This window comes from Nanorana parkeri, unplaced genomic scaffold, assembly GCF_000935625.1.
Source record: "Nanorana parkeri isolate BGI_ZX_2015 unplaced genomic scaffold, ASM93562v1 scaffold243, whole genome shotgun sequence".
Classification (NCBI taxonomy): domain Eukaryota; kingdom Metazoa; phylum Chordata; class Amphibia; order Anura; family Dicroglossidae; genus Nanorana; species Nanorana parkeri.
Window position 1 is genome coordinate 216,452 of NW_017306511.1, and position 19,014 is coordinate 235,465.

The following is a 19,014-nucleotide window of genomic DNA, read 5'->3' on the forward strand; positions in this document are numbered from 1 at the left end:
CCTCAAAACCCGCGTCTTCAGACATCCCCGATTACCTTACGTTGATTGATTGTAACATCATCTGTTATATTTAACAGTAGGCTTGCTATTGAAAATGTTGTATATATCCACACTAACTATCCTTTCTTGTACATCACTACAGCATGCGGTGATGCTTTATGAAAAAATAATACAAACGTGTGTTAACAGTAGTTCTAATGCTGCTGGTGGTGGTGGTTGAACAGTAATCCCTTATACACATATACACACAAGAAGGAGAGCTGTAAAGGAAGAAGGGGAAGAGCAGATATCCCTCTAATAAAAGTATATAAGATCTCATTCTTTGTCACAACAATTAATCAGCGACGTCTGTGGCCTTCCTCACCTTCACCAGCCATACGCCGGTGTTCTGTTTGGCTCCATTCAGATCCAGCTCCCCCTTATCTGACGCCATATCGACACTTTTGTCTCCTCACAACACACACGTACACCGCTACTGTCGGACACAACACACACGGGGAAGACCAAGAGCCGGTGCACACTAGAGTACGGAGCACGGTGTGGGACACACTTCCGGGAGCGTTCATGCAGCCCTCTGCTGGATGTCAGTCATAGTGCTGCCAGCTCTCTAATCAGTTTAGGATTACTATAACTGGAGTGCTGATGCTCCCACTTAGTTAGCAGCCTACTAATAAAGAATCTGAAGATATAGGAATGTTTGGAACTTATTATTATATGTGTTTTTATAGCTGACTAACAATGTTTTATACACAGAGAATGTGCATGTGTGGCTATGCAATCAGGATGAATTATGCGCCTTACCAGAAGCATAACTAAACATTTCAGGGCCCCGATGCAAGAAACCATGAAGGCACCACCTGCCTCGGAGGTTACTTGTTCCGCTTCTTTCTTTCCGCCCCCCAAGTGGTGGAATGCCAGGGTCTGGTCGCACATGTGACTGCCGCAACCCTGGTAGTTCCGCCAGTGGTAGTGCAAGGTGTCTTTTATTTGACAAATTCATCTATAGCAGATATAACATCAGCTGAGAAGTGTTGGGCTACTACAGTTGAATTTGCCGCACACAAAGAGGCACCTTTCTTTACACCAATACCACCTTAAAACTTTTTCACATGTGTTTGGCACAAAAATAGCCTGTTTAAGGCCCCATTCACATCTGTTTTAGGCTGCAGCCACTGACCACTAATATATGGAGACATTCTTTCTTCTATCCATCACCAATTTAAGGAACATTTTTCCTTCCAATGGTCACAAATATAAGGAACATTCCCTGACCACCAATACATTTCTCCTCTCATTGACCACCAAAGAAAGGGGGCATTCTTACTCCCAATGACCACAAATGTATTTATATTCCCAATGAAAGGAGCATTTTGTCCTTCCACTAATTACCATATAATGTAACCAATACAATGATCAGTATAAGGTAACCAATATAATGACCACAAATTTAAGGAGCCTTCGTCCCACCGATTTCCTATGAAAGGAGCATTTTGTCTTCCCACTAATTACCAATATAAGGTAACCAATAGAATGATCAATATAGGGTAACCAATATATTGACCACTAATTTAAGGAGCATTCGTCCCACTAATTCCCAATTAATTTCCTTCTACTAATTACCAAAATAAAGAGTTTTGTTCCCCACTAACCACCATTGTATGGAGTATTGTTCTCACTGGTCAACAATTTAAAGGTAATTTTTCCACAGGCCAGCATTAAAATGCATTTCTTTTTTTACTCATATCAACGTAAGGCAAATGCTGAATGTCCCTAACCTTGGCAGCCAGTAGGAAGAATTTGTGTGACCACCATTAGTGGTCAGTGGAAGAAAGCATGCCCCTTACATTGTTGGTTAGCAGGAGGAAGCATCATTTTCACACTGGCTGTCGTAAATATTTACAATTTTTAATGACTTGATATTCCACATTTAATAAAGGAACATTTATCTTAAATGTCTTTTTCATTTTTAAATAAACAAAGTACAACATGTTGGTACACGACATCACTTTGAATAGCAATCAGGGGAAAGGGATGGAGAAAGAAAAAAAAGGCAATGGTAATCCCAACAATATGGAAATGTTTGCCTCGTCAAGGTCCATCTGTGTAGTTTGGTTCTACCTCTAATCCACAAAAGCCTCTATCTTGGAGCACATTTTGCAAACGTTGTGCAACTAAAACCTCTGTGTTTAACCCTAAAAGTTAGACAGGGTAATTGTTTTTTTTGCAAGCTGCCCGGTAAGTGTGCTGGGAAACATTTTTGCTTTTGTATTCCATACAAAAAGGGTCTCAACCACTGCTGGCTATAATTAGTCATTCCTATGACAGCAACATGGTCTTCGCAGTGTGCATTAACTTTTTTTTAGCATCTTTATCCAGTCTAACAACAGAGTGACCTCCTTTTCACAGAACAAGGTAACAAAAGAGGAAGATATTAGAGCAAACAAATCATAGAAGCCTCTTCTCACACTGTGTTGTTCTCCCTGGTGACTTGATTTATTGGTGTTGCTGTCCAGCAGCACAATCCCTGCTGCCACTCTACAAAGATCATATGCCAATGTCACACATTTGATACTTGATATCTGTACACTGCAATGCACCACCACCCATGTAACAGCATTTGGGCTCGTAACTGCCCACTTGTAACACCAAGGACTGCATTTTTAATGTATTTTAAAATTAAATACATATATTAAAACACCCTGCAACTACAGGACCCTATACCCCACAGTTGATCCAAAGGAAGGTGAAAAAAACCCTCATAAAGCATGGTTCAATTTGTCCCAACAAGGGAAATAAATCCTTCCTAATGACCTAAGGCAATCAGATATTCCCTAGATGAAAAAATGTCTAGTGTTTTACTTTTACTTAAATAATAAAAGCCAGTTATAGTCTGTGCATTTAGCAATGCATTCAGGTTTTTATTTTTTTAAACAATCAACTAAGGTGTAAAACTAGTTGCCATGGAAGTCTATTCCACATTTGTACAGCTCTTACCACGAAGGAGATTTTTCTCCATAAACAGAGTGCCCCCTTGTCCTTTCTAATGGCATAAATATAAAAGTGAATAACTTTGCACCAAGTTCAATATATGAACCATTTATATATTTATACAAGGTGATCATATCCCCTTTTAATCACCTCTTCTCAAGAGAGAACAAATTCCGCTCACCTACTCTTTCCTCATAGCTAAGGTCCTCCATGCCTCTTATCAGTTTAGTTACCCTTCTCTGCACTCTCTACAATTCCCTGAAATCTTTTTTGTGAACTGGTGCCCAAAACTGAACTGCATATTCCAGATGAGGTCTTACTAATGCTTTGTACAAGTGCAGGATTATATATCTCCCCAGAAGGCTGCCCTGAGGTCCCCGGCAAGCACAGAACCTTTAAAAATAAGGGACCCCCAGATTTTCCCCCTTTTTCCAGGAGTGCGGAGTAACAAAGCGTTACATTTAAGTAAAGACTCCCACACCATGAAAACGTAATTTGTTTATTCCCTGAAGTGACCTGTATGCCCCAAGTTTTTCTTCACCCTCCATATTACATTCTGACGTTTGCACAGCAAACATTGGGCATTGTAGTGCTGGCTCTGCCATGACCACGTGTTGCAGTTGAGTCACATTGATCACCGCCACAGGAGCTGCTGCATAACAAAGCCACATTTAATATTGAATAAGTGTTCTGTATTATGAAATTATTAATTAATTATAGCATACATTTTTTAAAAAGGTAAATAATTTGTATACATCCAACCTGACATCTATAAATGTATTTGTTTAAAAAAAAAAGTATTTTTATATATTTTAAATACCATTATTTTATTTTATTTCTCATCTCTGAACTGAATACATTTCAAACCCATAAAAAATAGAAACAGAATTTTGCAGACATTATTTGTATGCAGTGTCTGTGGTAACAATATGTAAATATACTGGAAAAATGGGTCATAAAATATTATGACAGCTGGACTGTAGCCAGGTACAGAAATCTGTGAGCGCTATTTTGGAGAAAGAACCCTTACATGAAATGAAGTAGCAATAAATGGCTCAGGGGTTGATGTTTGACAGCCCCTCTACTCATCTCTTCACAGCTGCTATACCCTCTCTCCAGGCAACCTGGGAACAAATGTTCTAACAGAATACCAGATGTTGTTGTCATAAAGCATTACTTGTTTTTTTTTTTTAAAGTGAAACACAATTAAACCAACATGGTAAAATACTGTTATATATTATGCAGAATTATGTAGTTCTGCAACATTTCTAGTTTAACCATGAACAACCAGAAGCCAGGTGGTACACCTTAGGGCATATACACACACGGGCACTAGAAGCGGCATTATACCTAACACCCGTGATCCCAGCACTAAACATTTTACTGGACCCAAGGGGGCAACACTAATGAATGTGACCTCAGTGTCTGTATCCACAGACACTGCAAGCCACATTCTTTTTAACACAGAACAAAGCAAAGTTAAAATTTCACTAAACACTTACGTGTTGGGCTGATATTTTATTAACACCAGGGATCAAGGAGAGCCCAGATGGCCTCAGAAATACATGCAAGGTGCAACATTGTTATGCCTGTATGTATATATAAAAAGAGAGAAAGACATTTCAGTGAAAAGAGTGGTGCTGAAAAGCAGTCATGAAAATGTTGACTTGAATGAATAAAAAGGGTAACTGTAGATAAAACAGCCGCAGTTTATTAAAGTTTTACAAAATGCAAATATAATGAACATGTAGATAAGTTCCATAAACGCATAACAGTGTAGAAGACAAATGAACAGTATGAAAATGATCCATAGCAGCAAATCGTATGTAAACTTCATAAAAGCGGAAAAGAGAAGAAAGATGGGGAAAAGAAAGAAGAGAAAATTAAGGGGAAATATGGGGTACAACCGATGATGCCGGGGGTCCATTCAGTTCAGTGAAAGGAGGTTTTATAGGAACAACAAATTCTCTGGAAAGGGTGAAGAGTACCACATGCATTTTTACATGCCTCATTTGCTACAACAATTACTCTCATTATTTAATGTACATATTGCAAAATCTATTGTCTCCCTTTTCTGCCAGTATTAAAATATTGGACAATACAGGCAAAATATTCAAATTCAGAAAAAATACAGAATGGGTCCATCTCTAAGGAAAATGATGATGTATCATCAGGAGATTAGTTCTATGAACTAATATATTTTGACATGTTTGAACACACTTTTGTCTACTATTTACGATACGAAAAGGAATGTTCTGAATCTGACAGGGCTATTCACAAAAGGGTGAATTGTTTGGAGAAGGCAGGAGAAGAGAACAATCCAGGCCAAAATAGCTGATTTGGACAAAAAATCTCCAATTCAGCTCATTTTCCAGTTCAGCTTTGTTGTCCTAGATTGTTCACTTCTCCTGTCTTCTCCAAACTCTTCACCCTTTTGTGAATAGCGCTGTGAATTTCTATTTGTTTTTAATGCTTTTTTGTAATGCTGTCTTGAAGAACATGCTGTTTTTTTATGATCAAGTGTAACCATTCCTTATGATTGTTCCTTGCCAAATCCCCATATCAAATAATAAATTGCCCTTGCCTTTTTCAAATAATAAACACTACAATGTCCCATATGATTTTTGTCCAGAGATCTCAAGCTGGGGGAAAGTAATAACAGTAAACTGGAGTAGATATGTAAAGCAGCTAGCTAGAAAGCCCTGGAAAACACAACACGTCTTGTAGACTATGCTCTCAACCAGCTCCTATGATTAAATGCTTAAGCCCAATACCACTGCATTGGCACCTTCCTATTAGTCACTGAAGCTGTCTGTTATAACTAATTGTCAGGTTTGGGGGGTAGACTTAAGCGCTTTATTTCAGGACCTGGTTTGAGCAATAGAGGGATAGAGCACTCTGATTTCCTGGTTCTTCAACTATCCAGTGGATTAATTTATCAACTCTGTTCTGAAATTTGTAAGGTAGCCTACATTGCTAGAGGTACCCCTAATACATGATAGAGTGTGGTTGACATGGTTGGAACTAGTATAGCCTTGTTGTCATGAGGCATTTTCATGCATATAATAATGCCTTTTCTTTTCCATAAGAAATAGTGTACTATACAGTTTTGTGCACTTATGCAGAATATCTTATCAGAATATCAGAATATCTGAGATAAGTCTTGATATCCCATCCCGCCAATCTGTTAGTTTAATTTCATTGTACATAGTTTAATCTGTTAAGTTTATGTGTGCATATCTTGAAAATATAAACACAAACAGTAAAAATATAATAATGCATTATATAAAAGCAAACACCCACTCACCTGGCAATAGACTCTCCAGCCGGTAGTATATTCCCTTCACTCAAAGGGATGAGTCTTCACTCACTCGCTCCTGGGCCAACACTGATCAGCTTCTCTGCTTCTGTGGTGTGACCTGTAATGTCAAGTACTGAGTTGCAGGGAATAAATGGGAAGGCATTCCTACTCTGACCTGAGAGCTAATCTGTAAAGATGCTTGGCATGGAGGGGTATGTTACTCCTACTTGCCCATTGTTTTTTGTTTTCAAAGTATTTTATTGTTTTTTTTTACATTTTCAAAAGAAAGGAATGGAACATCGGTACATAAATGTTTACATACACTTACAGTAATGACATATAATCACATAGAACAGCATGACAGAACTGACAGGCTTGGGCCAGCCACCGAGGGGACTGACCACGTAAAGGGCAAAAATGAGCCCATTGTTTTTTTAATAATCTGCCACCTTTTTCTCCCTGAACTTCAGGAGATATCAGCAGCAAAGCTTTTGTTTTATCCAAAAACAATTCAAAACAAGACTTGAGGGGTCAGAGGTCAAGAAGTGAAAATAAATCTCCCCAAAGGGACACAGATGGCAATAATAACCTAATGGGGTTTTAACACTTACCTTCTCTGTTCAAAACTAAAAAACATACACTTTAAAATTCAGGAGGCAACCAAAAATGAGTATAAGATAACATATGTGTTTATCTCTGCAACTCATTAGTAATATTCAGGAAAAGTAGTTTCCTAAGTAGCAATATAATTTAAAGAAGTTATCCACGACATGGGGTCTCCCTCTGCACATCAGAACCCCCCCTTCCACATCAGAATTCCCGCATTTCACATCAGAGTCGTCGTCCCCCTTCACATCAGAGTCCTACCTTATAATCTTCACCACAGTGCAGCTGTAGCAGCATGCCAGAGGAAAGGATGTGGTGCAGGTCTCGACTGAGTCTTCTTATGTCTTCTTCTGTCCTCTTGAATGCTCGTGGAGGTACTGGATGCAGCCCGCCCTGGATTAGCGTCATGCATTTCCTTGGTGCTTGTGGACAGCTTGCATGTGCAATGGAATTGCATGGCGCTAATATGTGAAAATTATAAGGCACCCCTGACACAGCCAGAAAGCACCCCAGGGTGAGAAGGCTGGTAAATACCATCACAGATGGGTACTTCACCCTTCTGTCCTAGGAGAGCTAGGTTATTGATTATCTTATCTTGTTTTAGAAACATTACTACTGTCTGAACAATTCATAAATCAATGATAAAGAAAGTTTAAAATGATTCATTCTAGATGGTTAGATTATCTAAATTAGAAAAGAATAAGCTAAGGCTATGTTTTCACAGGAGTGGTTGTCAGCGCCTATTTGTCTTTACGAATACAAACGGAACGGCTCTAAACATAAAAAATAATGCACTTTAATGTACATTGTTCAGACTTTTGCGGCGGCCACGTGATAAAAAAAAACGTGCGTCCGGCAAAATAGTGCAACCACGATTTTATGGCAGATTCCGCACGTTCCGGCTATAGTAATAGCTGCAAACGTCCAGAATCCGTGCGTATGTTAAAGTTTGCACGGTTTCATTACGCCGGGTTTTCTAGGCGAAAAACCATGCTGAAGACGCTACCGCTATGTGTGAATGGAGCCTAAGTGAAGTTAAAATAAATGAAGAAAAAGTGAGTAGGCAGAGTTAGATTGCAAACACCGCATGTGCATTATTAAACAGTTTTCTAATGTCACTCTCTTTCTACAAATCTTTGTAGGCAAACAGTCCTAAACACCTCATTTTAATAAAGGCAAGTACGCTGCCAGTAATGAGATTGCTATTTTATTTTTTTCCCTTTCTATGGATGAAGACATCCATAGAAATTTAAAAGGAATTGTAGTGAGATCATTATGGTCAGGGACTGGTTTATGTACCCTTCCACACAGCCAGATTTATAGGTTGTCTTAAAATATGCTGAAAAGGCATCCATGGAAAATAAATGCTTGGCTGTTTGTGGTGCATAGGCAGCATCATATATTTCCTTGGCACTGCTGTAAAAGGTTATTCGTTTTTTAAATGTTTGTCAATAAGCATCAGAAATAAGCATTACAAAGCAGATCACAGCGCATGGAAGTCTGTAGGATATGTGTATACATATATATGTACAGTATATGTGAGTGTTGAAGTGAAAATAGCATGTTTTGGATGTTAAATAGATTTATCCTTTTCTGAAATTAAAGTACAGTAATACCTTGTTTTATGAGCATTACTCGTTCCGGAAGCATGCTTGTAATCCAAAGCGCTTGTATATAGGGTGAATTTCCCCATAGGAAATAATGGTAACTCAGATGATTCATTCCACAACCCAAAAATATTCTTATAAAATTATTACAATACTGTAATATAATACTGTACAAAATATAAAGAAAAATAAACCAATTACCGGTACCTTCGTGGCTGGTGTGAGGGAGACAAGAGAAAGGAGGATTATTGTGTAGGACGACTTTCACTATCACTAGCGGAATCACTGCTATCTCTTGGCTCAATGGAACCTTTTTAATTTCGTGAAACCTTAACAAGGAGTCTATCCAATGACACTTGATGTTGCCTTCTTGTGAGGATTTCACGGAAATGTGACATTGCATTGTCGTTAAATAGATTGATCGCTCGCACTGCTACAGCCTTATTCAGGTGGTGCTTTTGTACAAAATGTTGCTCGTATTGCAAGACATCGCTCATATATCAAGGTAAAATTGTTCAGCAATGTTTGCTTGTCTTGCGGAACACTCGCAAACCAAGTTAGTTGTAAACCAATTACTGTAGTATTAAACACTCAAACACACTTAAACACTTTTTTTTCAATAATTAATCCAGATCAAACAAATATATATTGCCCAGCAAAGTATTTCTGAAATTGTTTGCCTAAGCACTTAAAGTCATCATGTTTACTAACCGTTGGCTCTGACTTTCTCAGCTCCACTTCCCTGAACTTCCTGTTGAGTACAGAATTACATGGGACAGCAAAGTCTGCAGCAGCTGTCCATCTACTAGCTTGGAGAAGGGAGGCGGAAGAAGAGGGGGGCAGGGGGAGGGGAGAGGCTTGCCGTGCCTTTGTGTTTGTGGAGACATACAGTACATAGCTTACTAGCATAGTTATGGGTGGCTCCATAGGAACCTGCAAGCATATGTCTAGGGGTACAGCTTGTGAATTTTAAGTAAGGTGCGTCCTGTGCCTAGGGCCAAAACTGAAGCCAGGAAGTGCGTACCGAATTCTGTTGCCCAGCAGCTACCATCTATTGTGGTGGGAAGTAGCACCGGCAACTCAGCACTGGAAGGAGAGGCACTGGCCATGCAGTGAGCCAGGCGTAAACAGCGGAGGCTGCCAGTGGACTTGTTAGTAACAAAAACTGCCTTACATAGGGCTTTTTTCCTTATCCCTCTTTCACCTCTTACTAAATCACTGAACTGGAGCAACCACATATATATTATGTCAGACATCTGATACCTGATGTGCACATGCTTGTTCTTGGACATTGAAGCACTAAATAGTGAAGTCCGGATAACGTTGACACCCCTGGAGCATGCACCTGCCAAAACAAGTCAGCAATGGCAGCTCCCATATTTCCATCCTGGCAGCTATGCCTAAAATTGCCATAACTCATTTAAAAAGCACATAAGAGGAAACTGGCCAGAGTCAGTTTACTGGCCATGCCTGTCTCCCAGCAGGGAGAAAGCTCTATTGAAGTCTATAGGGCTATAATGTGCAGGTGTGTCCAGCAGAGGAAGCATTGCAGCGCTGGATGGAAAAAAATAGTGGGACAGTGCCCATCGGATCTCGGTAAGTACAGATCTGTGGACGACATATTTTTATTGTACTGATAATTTATTTTTTTCCACTTCCTGATCCACTTTGGCACAAATTATGCGATCGTGGCCACGCATTGCATCCTGGGAAGGTTACATCAGCAGTAGTATTGCTGGAAAAGCTCATCTGAAATCTCTTAAGGTCTCAGGGAAAGGCATTTTCTCCCCTGAGATGATGTGCATGGTCACATGTCCTAGTCACATATGCCAGAGTTCCAGGAAGAGAAATGGATTCATCTGCCCTTAGTTTAAATGGCCACTGTGAAAAGACTGGGGAAGAAAAGAAAAATAAGATGCAAAAAAATTAAAAGCTGGCAATTATCTAGAAGTATCTGTTTGTAGATTGTCGTTACTAAGGTATTCTTTAGGTGCCCTTGTTGTTATTTTGAAGATATGGGTAAAGTTCCTCTTTAAGAAGAAGTCAGAACGCAACAGGTAATGGAATGACACAGATAGCAGCCTAGTTTAAAGCTTAACTCTGCTTTTTTTTTTAATGTTGTTAGTCACTTAAATGTTTCACGTTGACAGTACAATGTGCCTCACTTAAAAATGTACAATAAAGGGTATTATATTTTTTAACTTGTGGTGTTATGACAAGCAGTCAATCATTAGTCTCAGCATGAAAGTCCTTGCAATACATAAAGGTTCCTCCATGAAATAATTATGTAAAATAATCTGTAGCAGTAATGAGGTACAAAACAATTTCTTCATCCCTTCTTTATTAGCTCACATTTGGTTAATTTGGCTTTGAAAAGTGAACAAAAGAACGACTGTCCTATTTTTCTCCCAGCAATCAGTTTCTTTTGACAGGAACAATTTGCAGCACATTTTAATGCTGTTCTGAATCATGTAACTTTGTCAACATTTTCTTGGCTGAAAGCTAAAGTCTTAGCATTGTTTAAAATACTAGTAGAACATCAGAAACTCTTGTAATTATGGACCTGTTAAGGCATTTTCAAAAGGAACTTCTTTGCTGCTTGGTATCAACAGTCAGCACACCAAAATAATGATTTGCATTTGTATGACTCTATTCATGCAAGAACATCAGAAATCATTTTGTGATTTTTTTGCCCCCCATGCAAAACACAAAGTGAATGTAATCTGTCTGTACAAAACTGGTAGAATTAGATTGACACCACAAGAAAACAGCATTCAAGTATATATAAACCTAAAATTACAAACTTTATCACTGCATTCCTCAGTCCCCTATTGTTAAAATAATGCAGCCTTTTTTATGCATAGTCTAAAGGTGCCCATACACTGCACGATTCTCGTACGAGAATCGCGGGAAATCCGGCGATCGTACGAGAATCGCGCAGTGTATGGAAGGCATGCGACCGTTTCTACTGTACGGTCGCACGTCTTCCATCGAACCAGCATGTTTGAAAACCCGCCGGGAATCGTACGATTCTCGGCGAGTTGGTGGCCTGCTGGTTCGACAACTGCCGAACGGGCCGGTGTGCGCACGCGCACACTGCCCGTTTGCAGTCAGCGTAAGCCCGCCCCTCATTACAGTCATCGCAAGCCCGCCCCTCAGGGGGCGTGGCTTGCGATGATCGAGAGTGCGATCTGCCCGTCCAAGATGGGCAGATCGTACGTTTTTTTAATCCCTTTACAACCATCGCAAGACTAAGGTCTTGCGATGGTTGTACAGTGTATGGCCACCTTAAAACTCCCACTAAATAAACGATGCACTAACACGAATTTATTCAATACATAACTGAAAAATAAAAACTGTTTTGAAACTAAAAAAAAAAAAAACTCCCACTAAATACTTGCTAATCCTACCAGTTCCCTCCTCAGTGCAGATCTACCTTTGGCTACTGACCACACTTACTTACCATGGAAGCAGATCCATTTTAGTGTGGTCAGTTTGCTTTTCTTCATCTTCCAACAGGACGCAGTGCCAAAGAACGCCCCCTGCAGAACCTGACCGACAACAGCTTCTAGCAGGGATCCCGGACAATTGTCAATAGGAGACTCCACCCCCCACAGCTCAGAGCTTAGGAGGAAGAGGGGGATATATCAGTCAAGTGATCATCGATAAAAAAAAAGCCAAAAAGGTATTTAAAATGCATTTTTGATAATTAAATTAATTTGGCCACGTTTAAAGAAGCTTTGCTAAGTGTGAACATGAATTAATAGAATAAAATGCATGCATACACTTTAAAGACAACTCCAGCTGAAAGATTTTTTTAATTTTTGATAGCATAGGGAAAGGTAATTTGTATATGTGCTTGTGACTCCATTGGGCATATCACCCCCCACTCTTTATCTATGTGACACCAAGACAAGAAATAAGAGGGGCTGGGACTACTGAGACAGGAAGGCTAAAAAAGCAGTGTAAACCTCCCAGAGCTTCTAATTTTCTAACCCACTCTACTAAAAAAAGGTTTTTGTTGTTGTACCAATTGGAGAGAATACCCATAATTTACCATCCCTCCTACCCCATGTCAACAACACAGTAAGGGAGGGGAAATCTTCCCAGTGGGGTTACAGACAAGAATAAAAAACCTTACAGGAGTTCTAATTAAAATAATAAAAATGTTTTTGACAATAGCTAGGCTTTAGTTATACTTAAAAAAGAATATCCTTGACAGAATACACAGTTATGGAGTTACAAATACAGTAGGCATATTCATGGGGCAAAGAACAACATGCAAAGATTAGAGTTTTAATTGGTTGGGATGGGTTACTACACTTTAAGCATCATTGCTGCACTTTGAATTGTCTGCTTTACTAATGGCGATCAATCCAATATCTGTCTTTTGTTTTCTATAGATATAAAAAGAATAGAAAATCTGACTGGTTAAAGTAGACCCTGGCACATTGCTTTTATGCAATATGGTAAAGTAGATCATTGGGTTTTATGGAGGGAGTTGGGGTACAGGAATGGTAATGAAGACAATGTGCAAACAGACATGTCTTAGGGGGGCAGTGATAATTTCTTGTTAATAGAAACACTAACAAGAAATATCCCATCTCTCTTCCATACAAATCCCATCTGTGAAAATGTCTTAAACGTGATATCATATAATATTGAATTTACTGCTGCACTCATTGATGCTCAAGTAACAACACGGGTGTGCTATTACATGCATTAGTAAATTTAGTCCAGGCTGCATGCCGCCCTGGGGATGGGTCCATGACAGTCTGAGCTCAAAGGAAGTGGGTTGAATGACACTGACTGTCATTAAACCTAAAGGTCTAATGAGGCAGAAAAGAAATACTAAAGAGGACATCTCCAGAATAAGGGTGAAGTAAATTTTTCTTTTATTTGTTTGTTAGACTATTCATTTTTTGAGCTAAAGTTCTGCTTTAAATTGTATGTTTAGACAAAATGAAAAACATATTCAGTAAGCTCTGCAATACATGCACGTTTCCCCATATTGTATCCCTGTAAAAATGCTGTACAGAAGTACATAAAAATAACAGTTGATAGGTCAGAAATCCAGTGAGTCCCTTACTTTCTGTTTGATCTGACAATACAGTGCGTAGGGTTGATAACACTGCATGGGATTTCAGTGCATTAGAGTTATCAGCTTGCTACAGGAAGGTAGGAACTCACTGGTTTTCTTGTAGGATCAACAGGTATTTTTGTATATTTGTAGCTTTTTTAAAACAAAAAACCATGAAGCACTGTGCTTGTATTGCAGAGATGTGCTAAATATTTTTATTTTGCTCAGACATACACTAGAAAGGACTTTACAGGCATTAGATACATCCTTTCTGAATTCTACAAGTTGAATGATTAATGTCTAGAGAGGGCTGGCATCAAGATTATATTGATGCACTTCTGTTTTATGACAAGTTCTTTGGCTTGATTGGAAATGTTTGACAAATAATTTATTATAGTCTTATAGTCTGAGCTGACCCAGGAAGAAGCTTTGTAGATCAGCAAAAAATTTACCTAGGGAGACTGTGAGCTTTAAAGGGCTGTTTATTCCCTTAAAGTGACATCAAAGTCAAAAGTTAAATCTTAAAAATGCATTCACGTACCCTAACCCTTGGAGAGGTGGCTCCTTTACAACTAGGACTGACACCTTTTCTTAAAGTGAAGCCTGAACACTCTAGCGCCACACACAGCATTTTTTTTTTATTTGGGAGAATAGGGAATAGAGGAGAGAGCGAGGAGAGGCAGCCAGGAGAAAGAACAAGAAGAGACAGCCAGGGGAGGGAGTAAGGAGGCTGGCTATAGAGGACTACAAATCCAGGCAATACATTATACATCAATACTAAATAATATGAAGCTACATACTCTGTGTTGTTGCGGGTTGGTGTCCGGGTCTTCAGGGTCTCAGGTGGCCTGTGAGGGCTCTCACCAGGGCTATGTGGGATCTCAGGTGGACTCCGCAGGTTCTCAGGTAGACTGCGTTCTCTCAGGTGGGCCGTGTGGGCTCTCAGGTGGGCTGTGTGGGCTCTCAGGTGGGCTATGGGGGCTCTCAGGTGGGCTGTGCGGACTCTCAGGTGGCTACTATACGAACACTTAGGTGGGCTATGCGGACTCCCTGGTGGGCTATGCGCACTCTCAGGTGGCTGTGCGGACTCTCAGGTGGGCTGTGCGGACTCTCAGGTGGCTATACAAACTCTCATGTGGGCTATGCGGACTCCCAGGTGCGCTATACGCACTTTCAGGTGGCTGTGCGGACTCCCAGGTGGCTGTGTGGACTGTCAGGTGGGCTACGCAGACTCTCAGGTGGGCTCTAGAAGTGCACTCTAGAGGCTGAGCCAGATGTGCCCACCCCCTCCCCCGTCCGTTCCTCCAGTCAGCACTGGCGGAGAGGGCAGGGGGGGAATCCCTGCGGGGAGCAGTGACTGGCTCTCTGAAGGGAGAGGATTGAGAAGTCAGCGATCGGCAATGTCTGTTTGCTGACTTCCCGATCAATAGAGCCGACCTGTGACAGCTTCTTTTGTCACAGGTTAGATTGAATTATGGGGATGGGTGTTTTTCAATCACTTCATAATTCTCCATTAAGATCAATTTATAGTCATATAACCACATCCCTAAGTATTCTAATTAGGGTAATAAAAATTGACTGAGAGGACATTCCAGGTGCTACATTAATCACACTAAACTCAGGAGTTAAATCTTAGGCCCGGTTCTAACTTGGGCGATCCCGGGATGCGGGTCCTGGTACCACGTGTTCGTGTGCGATCGTTTGTAAAGCGCTTGCCACGCGGCACTGATTTCAATGGGGTCATATTTGTGCGGCAATCGCTGAAAAAAGATACAGGGCGCGCACTGCACGTTTTTTTCTGCCGCGATTGTGCCCGATTGCACGTGCGGAATCACAGCAGAAAATGATTGAGGTGCCATTAAAAATGAATCAGCACAATCAGCAGTCATGCACGATCACCGCACGGTCAAGGATCGCCCAGGTGTGAACCGGGCCTCAAAGTTTCAAGCACCTTAACTGTTAACAAAAAAGTTTCTTATTTGTGCATCACTCAGCTGTAGATCCTCAAATCATCTCTGAATTGGTGCTGACCAGTGGCATAACAATCACCATAGCGACCCAGGCGGCCGCTATGGGGCCCGGGGCACGGCGGGGCCCGGCCAGGGCATCTCCCTGATGCCGTGCGGGCCGCCTTGGTCGCTATGGCATCTGACTCGGACAGCCAGGCTGCTGGCTGTCACTTGCGGCTGTGAGGAGGAACGCTATCTCAATACAGATTAGTAAACTATATGTGAAAATGTAGGCCATCACAGGGCCGAGTTTGGAGAGGTGGCTACTTTACAACACACACAGGGGCCATGGGGAACAAAAGTAGCTCCCCTCCAGAAGGAAGGACAGAGTCAGCACCAATTCAGAGATGATTTGGAGGATCTACAGCTGAGTGATACACAAATAAGATACATTTTTGGGTAATAGTTAGGGTACTTGAATGCATTTTTAAGATTCAACGCCTGAGTTTAATATCACATTAATGAAAAACAAATGTAATTCTGAGCAGGCGTGTTTGGGAGTGTCCAGCACTATGGCTGAGGGGCCCACTATCAAGCCACATCCATATCTATGAGCATCTCAATATACCTTGATCTTCACAATTTTGCATTTTTCCACATCACAGTTTTGTTCAAGCCTGTATACTATACAACTATACAGTGTTTTAGGCACTTGTAAGAAAGTGAGTAATACCACTGGCGGAACTATCAGGGTCGCAGCGGTCGCAACTGCGTCCGGGCCCTCGCGTTCCGCCTGCTGGGGGGGGCCCAGAGAGGAAGAAGAGGCCCCCCCCCCCGAGATCTTGCGGCTCCTTCCTTGCTGCTCTGCCACCCGCAGCATGTGCGGCGGGGATGGAGAAGCTGACAGCCAGTAGTCGCGCAGAATGTGCTTCAGGCAGCACATTCTGCCATGCGAGGACCCTCTCCTCTTAGCCCCGCCCCTTGGCCACCGAGACGAGGAAGTAGGTCCTGCAGGAGAGGGAAGGTAAGTCTGGACCGGGAACGGGGGCCGCGAGGGTGCTGGTGGTATTCTGCAGTGCTGTTTTTTTTATTATAATGTATTGCTGGGACTTGTAGTCCCGCATAGCTGGTGGTATTCTACATTGCTGTATAATCATTATACATCATTCAAGGCACAGCCATGGGAGCCGATTACGCCCCAAGCTATGCCAACTTGACCATGGGACTTTGTTAGGAGTTCCACATTTGGCGTAACAACCCCTTCGCCCGCCACCTCATCTTTTTTGGCCACTACATAGATGATATCATCATCATCTGGGACGGCACAACCTTCCGGCACCGCAGTGCTCCCCAGCGCCGGACAGCGCAGACTTCCAGCAGGACAGCCACGCCAGCAGTCATCCAGAGGATCACCTCATGCCCTCCATCCAGGCACTACAGTGGCCGCACCGTCAAGAACCGGTCTTCACTTTCCCTGCGGTGAGTTACACAAGCTCTCCCTTCCGTTGCTCACCACTCTTACCTCACTTTGTTACTTTTGTTCCACCTGGCTCTACCACTACACCACCCAGCAAAAGAGGGGCCGTTCCCGCTACCGCTCCACTCCATCCGGTGCACCTCACCCCGATTTCTAAAAGCGAACGCTCACCCAACCATAGGTGAGTGCATTACCTTTTCTCTCTCACCCTGCTTCACCACATTTATTGCGCCAGGTAGTGGCGCTTCTGTCTCCAATTTTTGTTTCCCTTTAGTACAAATAACTGCTGCCTCCTAACGTTTGAATTTTTCTCTAGTCTAGTCCTGGAGCTGGAAAAGTATCTGTACGGGTACTTGTACCAAGTACTGTACTTGGTATCGGTGCATCCCTACTAAAATTGTATTTTTATATACAAGTGAGTTCATTAATGTAGCACCTGAAAAATCCTCTCAATTATTTGTGTTAGTCTTATTACATTGGAGTAAACTTGAAAAACAACTCCAGGATTTTAAAAAATCACCCCTTGCAGTGGGGCTATATACGCACTGCAAGGGTTAAGTGCTTGTTTTGTCCTGGAGTTCTTCTTCCATTTTAATTGCCGCTTCTGACTCCTTGGTATTGTAATACCCCAAATTCCCTTTAAAAGCAGTGGCAAGCCATCGCTCTACATGTGCTCAGTAAAGCTAAACCGTAGCACAGCAAGATCCTGCCATATCTGAAACTGAAGTGTTTGATACTAAGGTTTATGTACAGCTGGAAAGCCAAGCAAAACCTGGATTTTTGGCTCTAAGGGAGATCACACTATGCTTCTACACACAGGGGTCAAAATCAACTGTCCATATTCATTTTCTCTCTTACATTTTTCTGTATAGAAATGGTGTAGGTTACAGGCATATACTGTATTCATAGAAAAAGATCAAAACTCTGCCCCTGAATCCTCTACTGGCAAAAGAGCTTTACACAATATGAAAAGCAGAAATTAATGCAAATACAGGAAAAAAAGATCTAATTTACTTGCAACCCTACAAATGAGTATACATTTTGGTGTATTTATCAGCTAGGCGGACTTTACCTCACAGTGAATTTTCATTGTTGGGTGGGAATAATTTAAATGTAAATGAAGGTCTTAACCAAAATAGACAGATAACTTGACTTAAAAGAGACTATGGGGTTAATTTTCTAAAGGCTGTTCACTTTGCAAGGGAATTTGCACTTTGCAGAGGATTTTTTTTCTTAGCTTAGTAAATGTGGAGAAAATTCACTTTGCAAAGAATATCCAATCATGTGCAAGGAAAATAGTAGACACGTGCACTGCAAAAAAACGTTCTGACGTGTGCACCAAGATATACTCAAAGATGGCGGCGCGCCTGTGCAGAATGCGCCGGTTATGGCCGCTGCGCGTTCTGCAAACGAATTTATGTATGCCCGAATATAGTTTTACTATATTCGGGTATATAATACATTTGTTATTTTGTATTCGGACGAACCGCCGAATCAACTGAATTTCGTTGATTTGCAGGTTCGTCCAAATACGAATGCACATGTCTAGAAAATAGCTTCAGCAGTGTGTTTAGCAGCAATTAGCAGAAAGATGATGCAGGAAACAGTAAAGTTGAACAAAGAAAAAGTAAAGCTCAATTGGGAAGAAGCAGATTGATCTTCCTGGCTATGTAGTATGGCAGAAGTGCACGGATGTTGGACTGGCTGCTTTCCAAGCAAACTGGCTGCATTGGACATCTGTTGGCTAATTAGACTTTCAATAACAGCTAAAATATTCCTTTTGTTGCACTGTAAAGTACACAGCGAGAGAAATGTACCTTTCTATTTGTTATGTCAGAGTCTAGAAGAGGTTTATTGATTAAATATCTTTTTTTTAAAATAAATTTGCTTTTTTAATGCACTTTCAAATATCGTAACCATTGGACCACTTTTATAAAGAAGCTTTGGGTTTTTTTCGAAATAGTTTTCAAATTATTTTTAAAATGTACACTTGGCAATGGTGTGCA

At 41.1% G+C, this 19,014-nt stretch overlaps 1 protein-coding gene across 2 annotated transcripts in view; it reads right to left on the bottom strand.

The window, feature by feature from the left end:
* Nucleotides 1–545, bottom strand: part of GTF2F2 (general transcription factor IIF subunit 2) — a 148,586-nt gene extending 148,041 nt beyond the window's left edge. Inside the window, exon 1 of one of the 2 annotated variants that reach the window (XM_018556615.1) lies at nucleotides 365–545. In XM_018556615.1, coding sequence (XP_018412117.1) covers nucleotides 365–433 — 69 coding nt within the window. In that variant the 5' untranslated portion in view covers nucleotides 434–545. The remainder of the gene's footprint in view (nucleotides 1–364) is intronic. The other variant, XM_018556616.1, reaches the window with a different exon arrangement.
* Nucleotides 546–19,014: the final 18,469 nt, after the last annotated feature.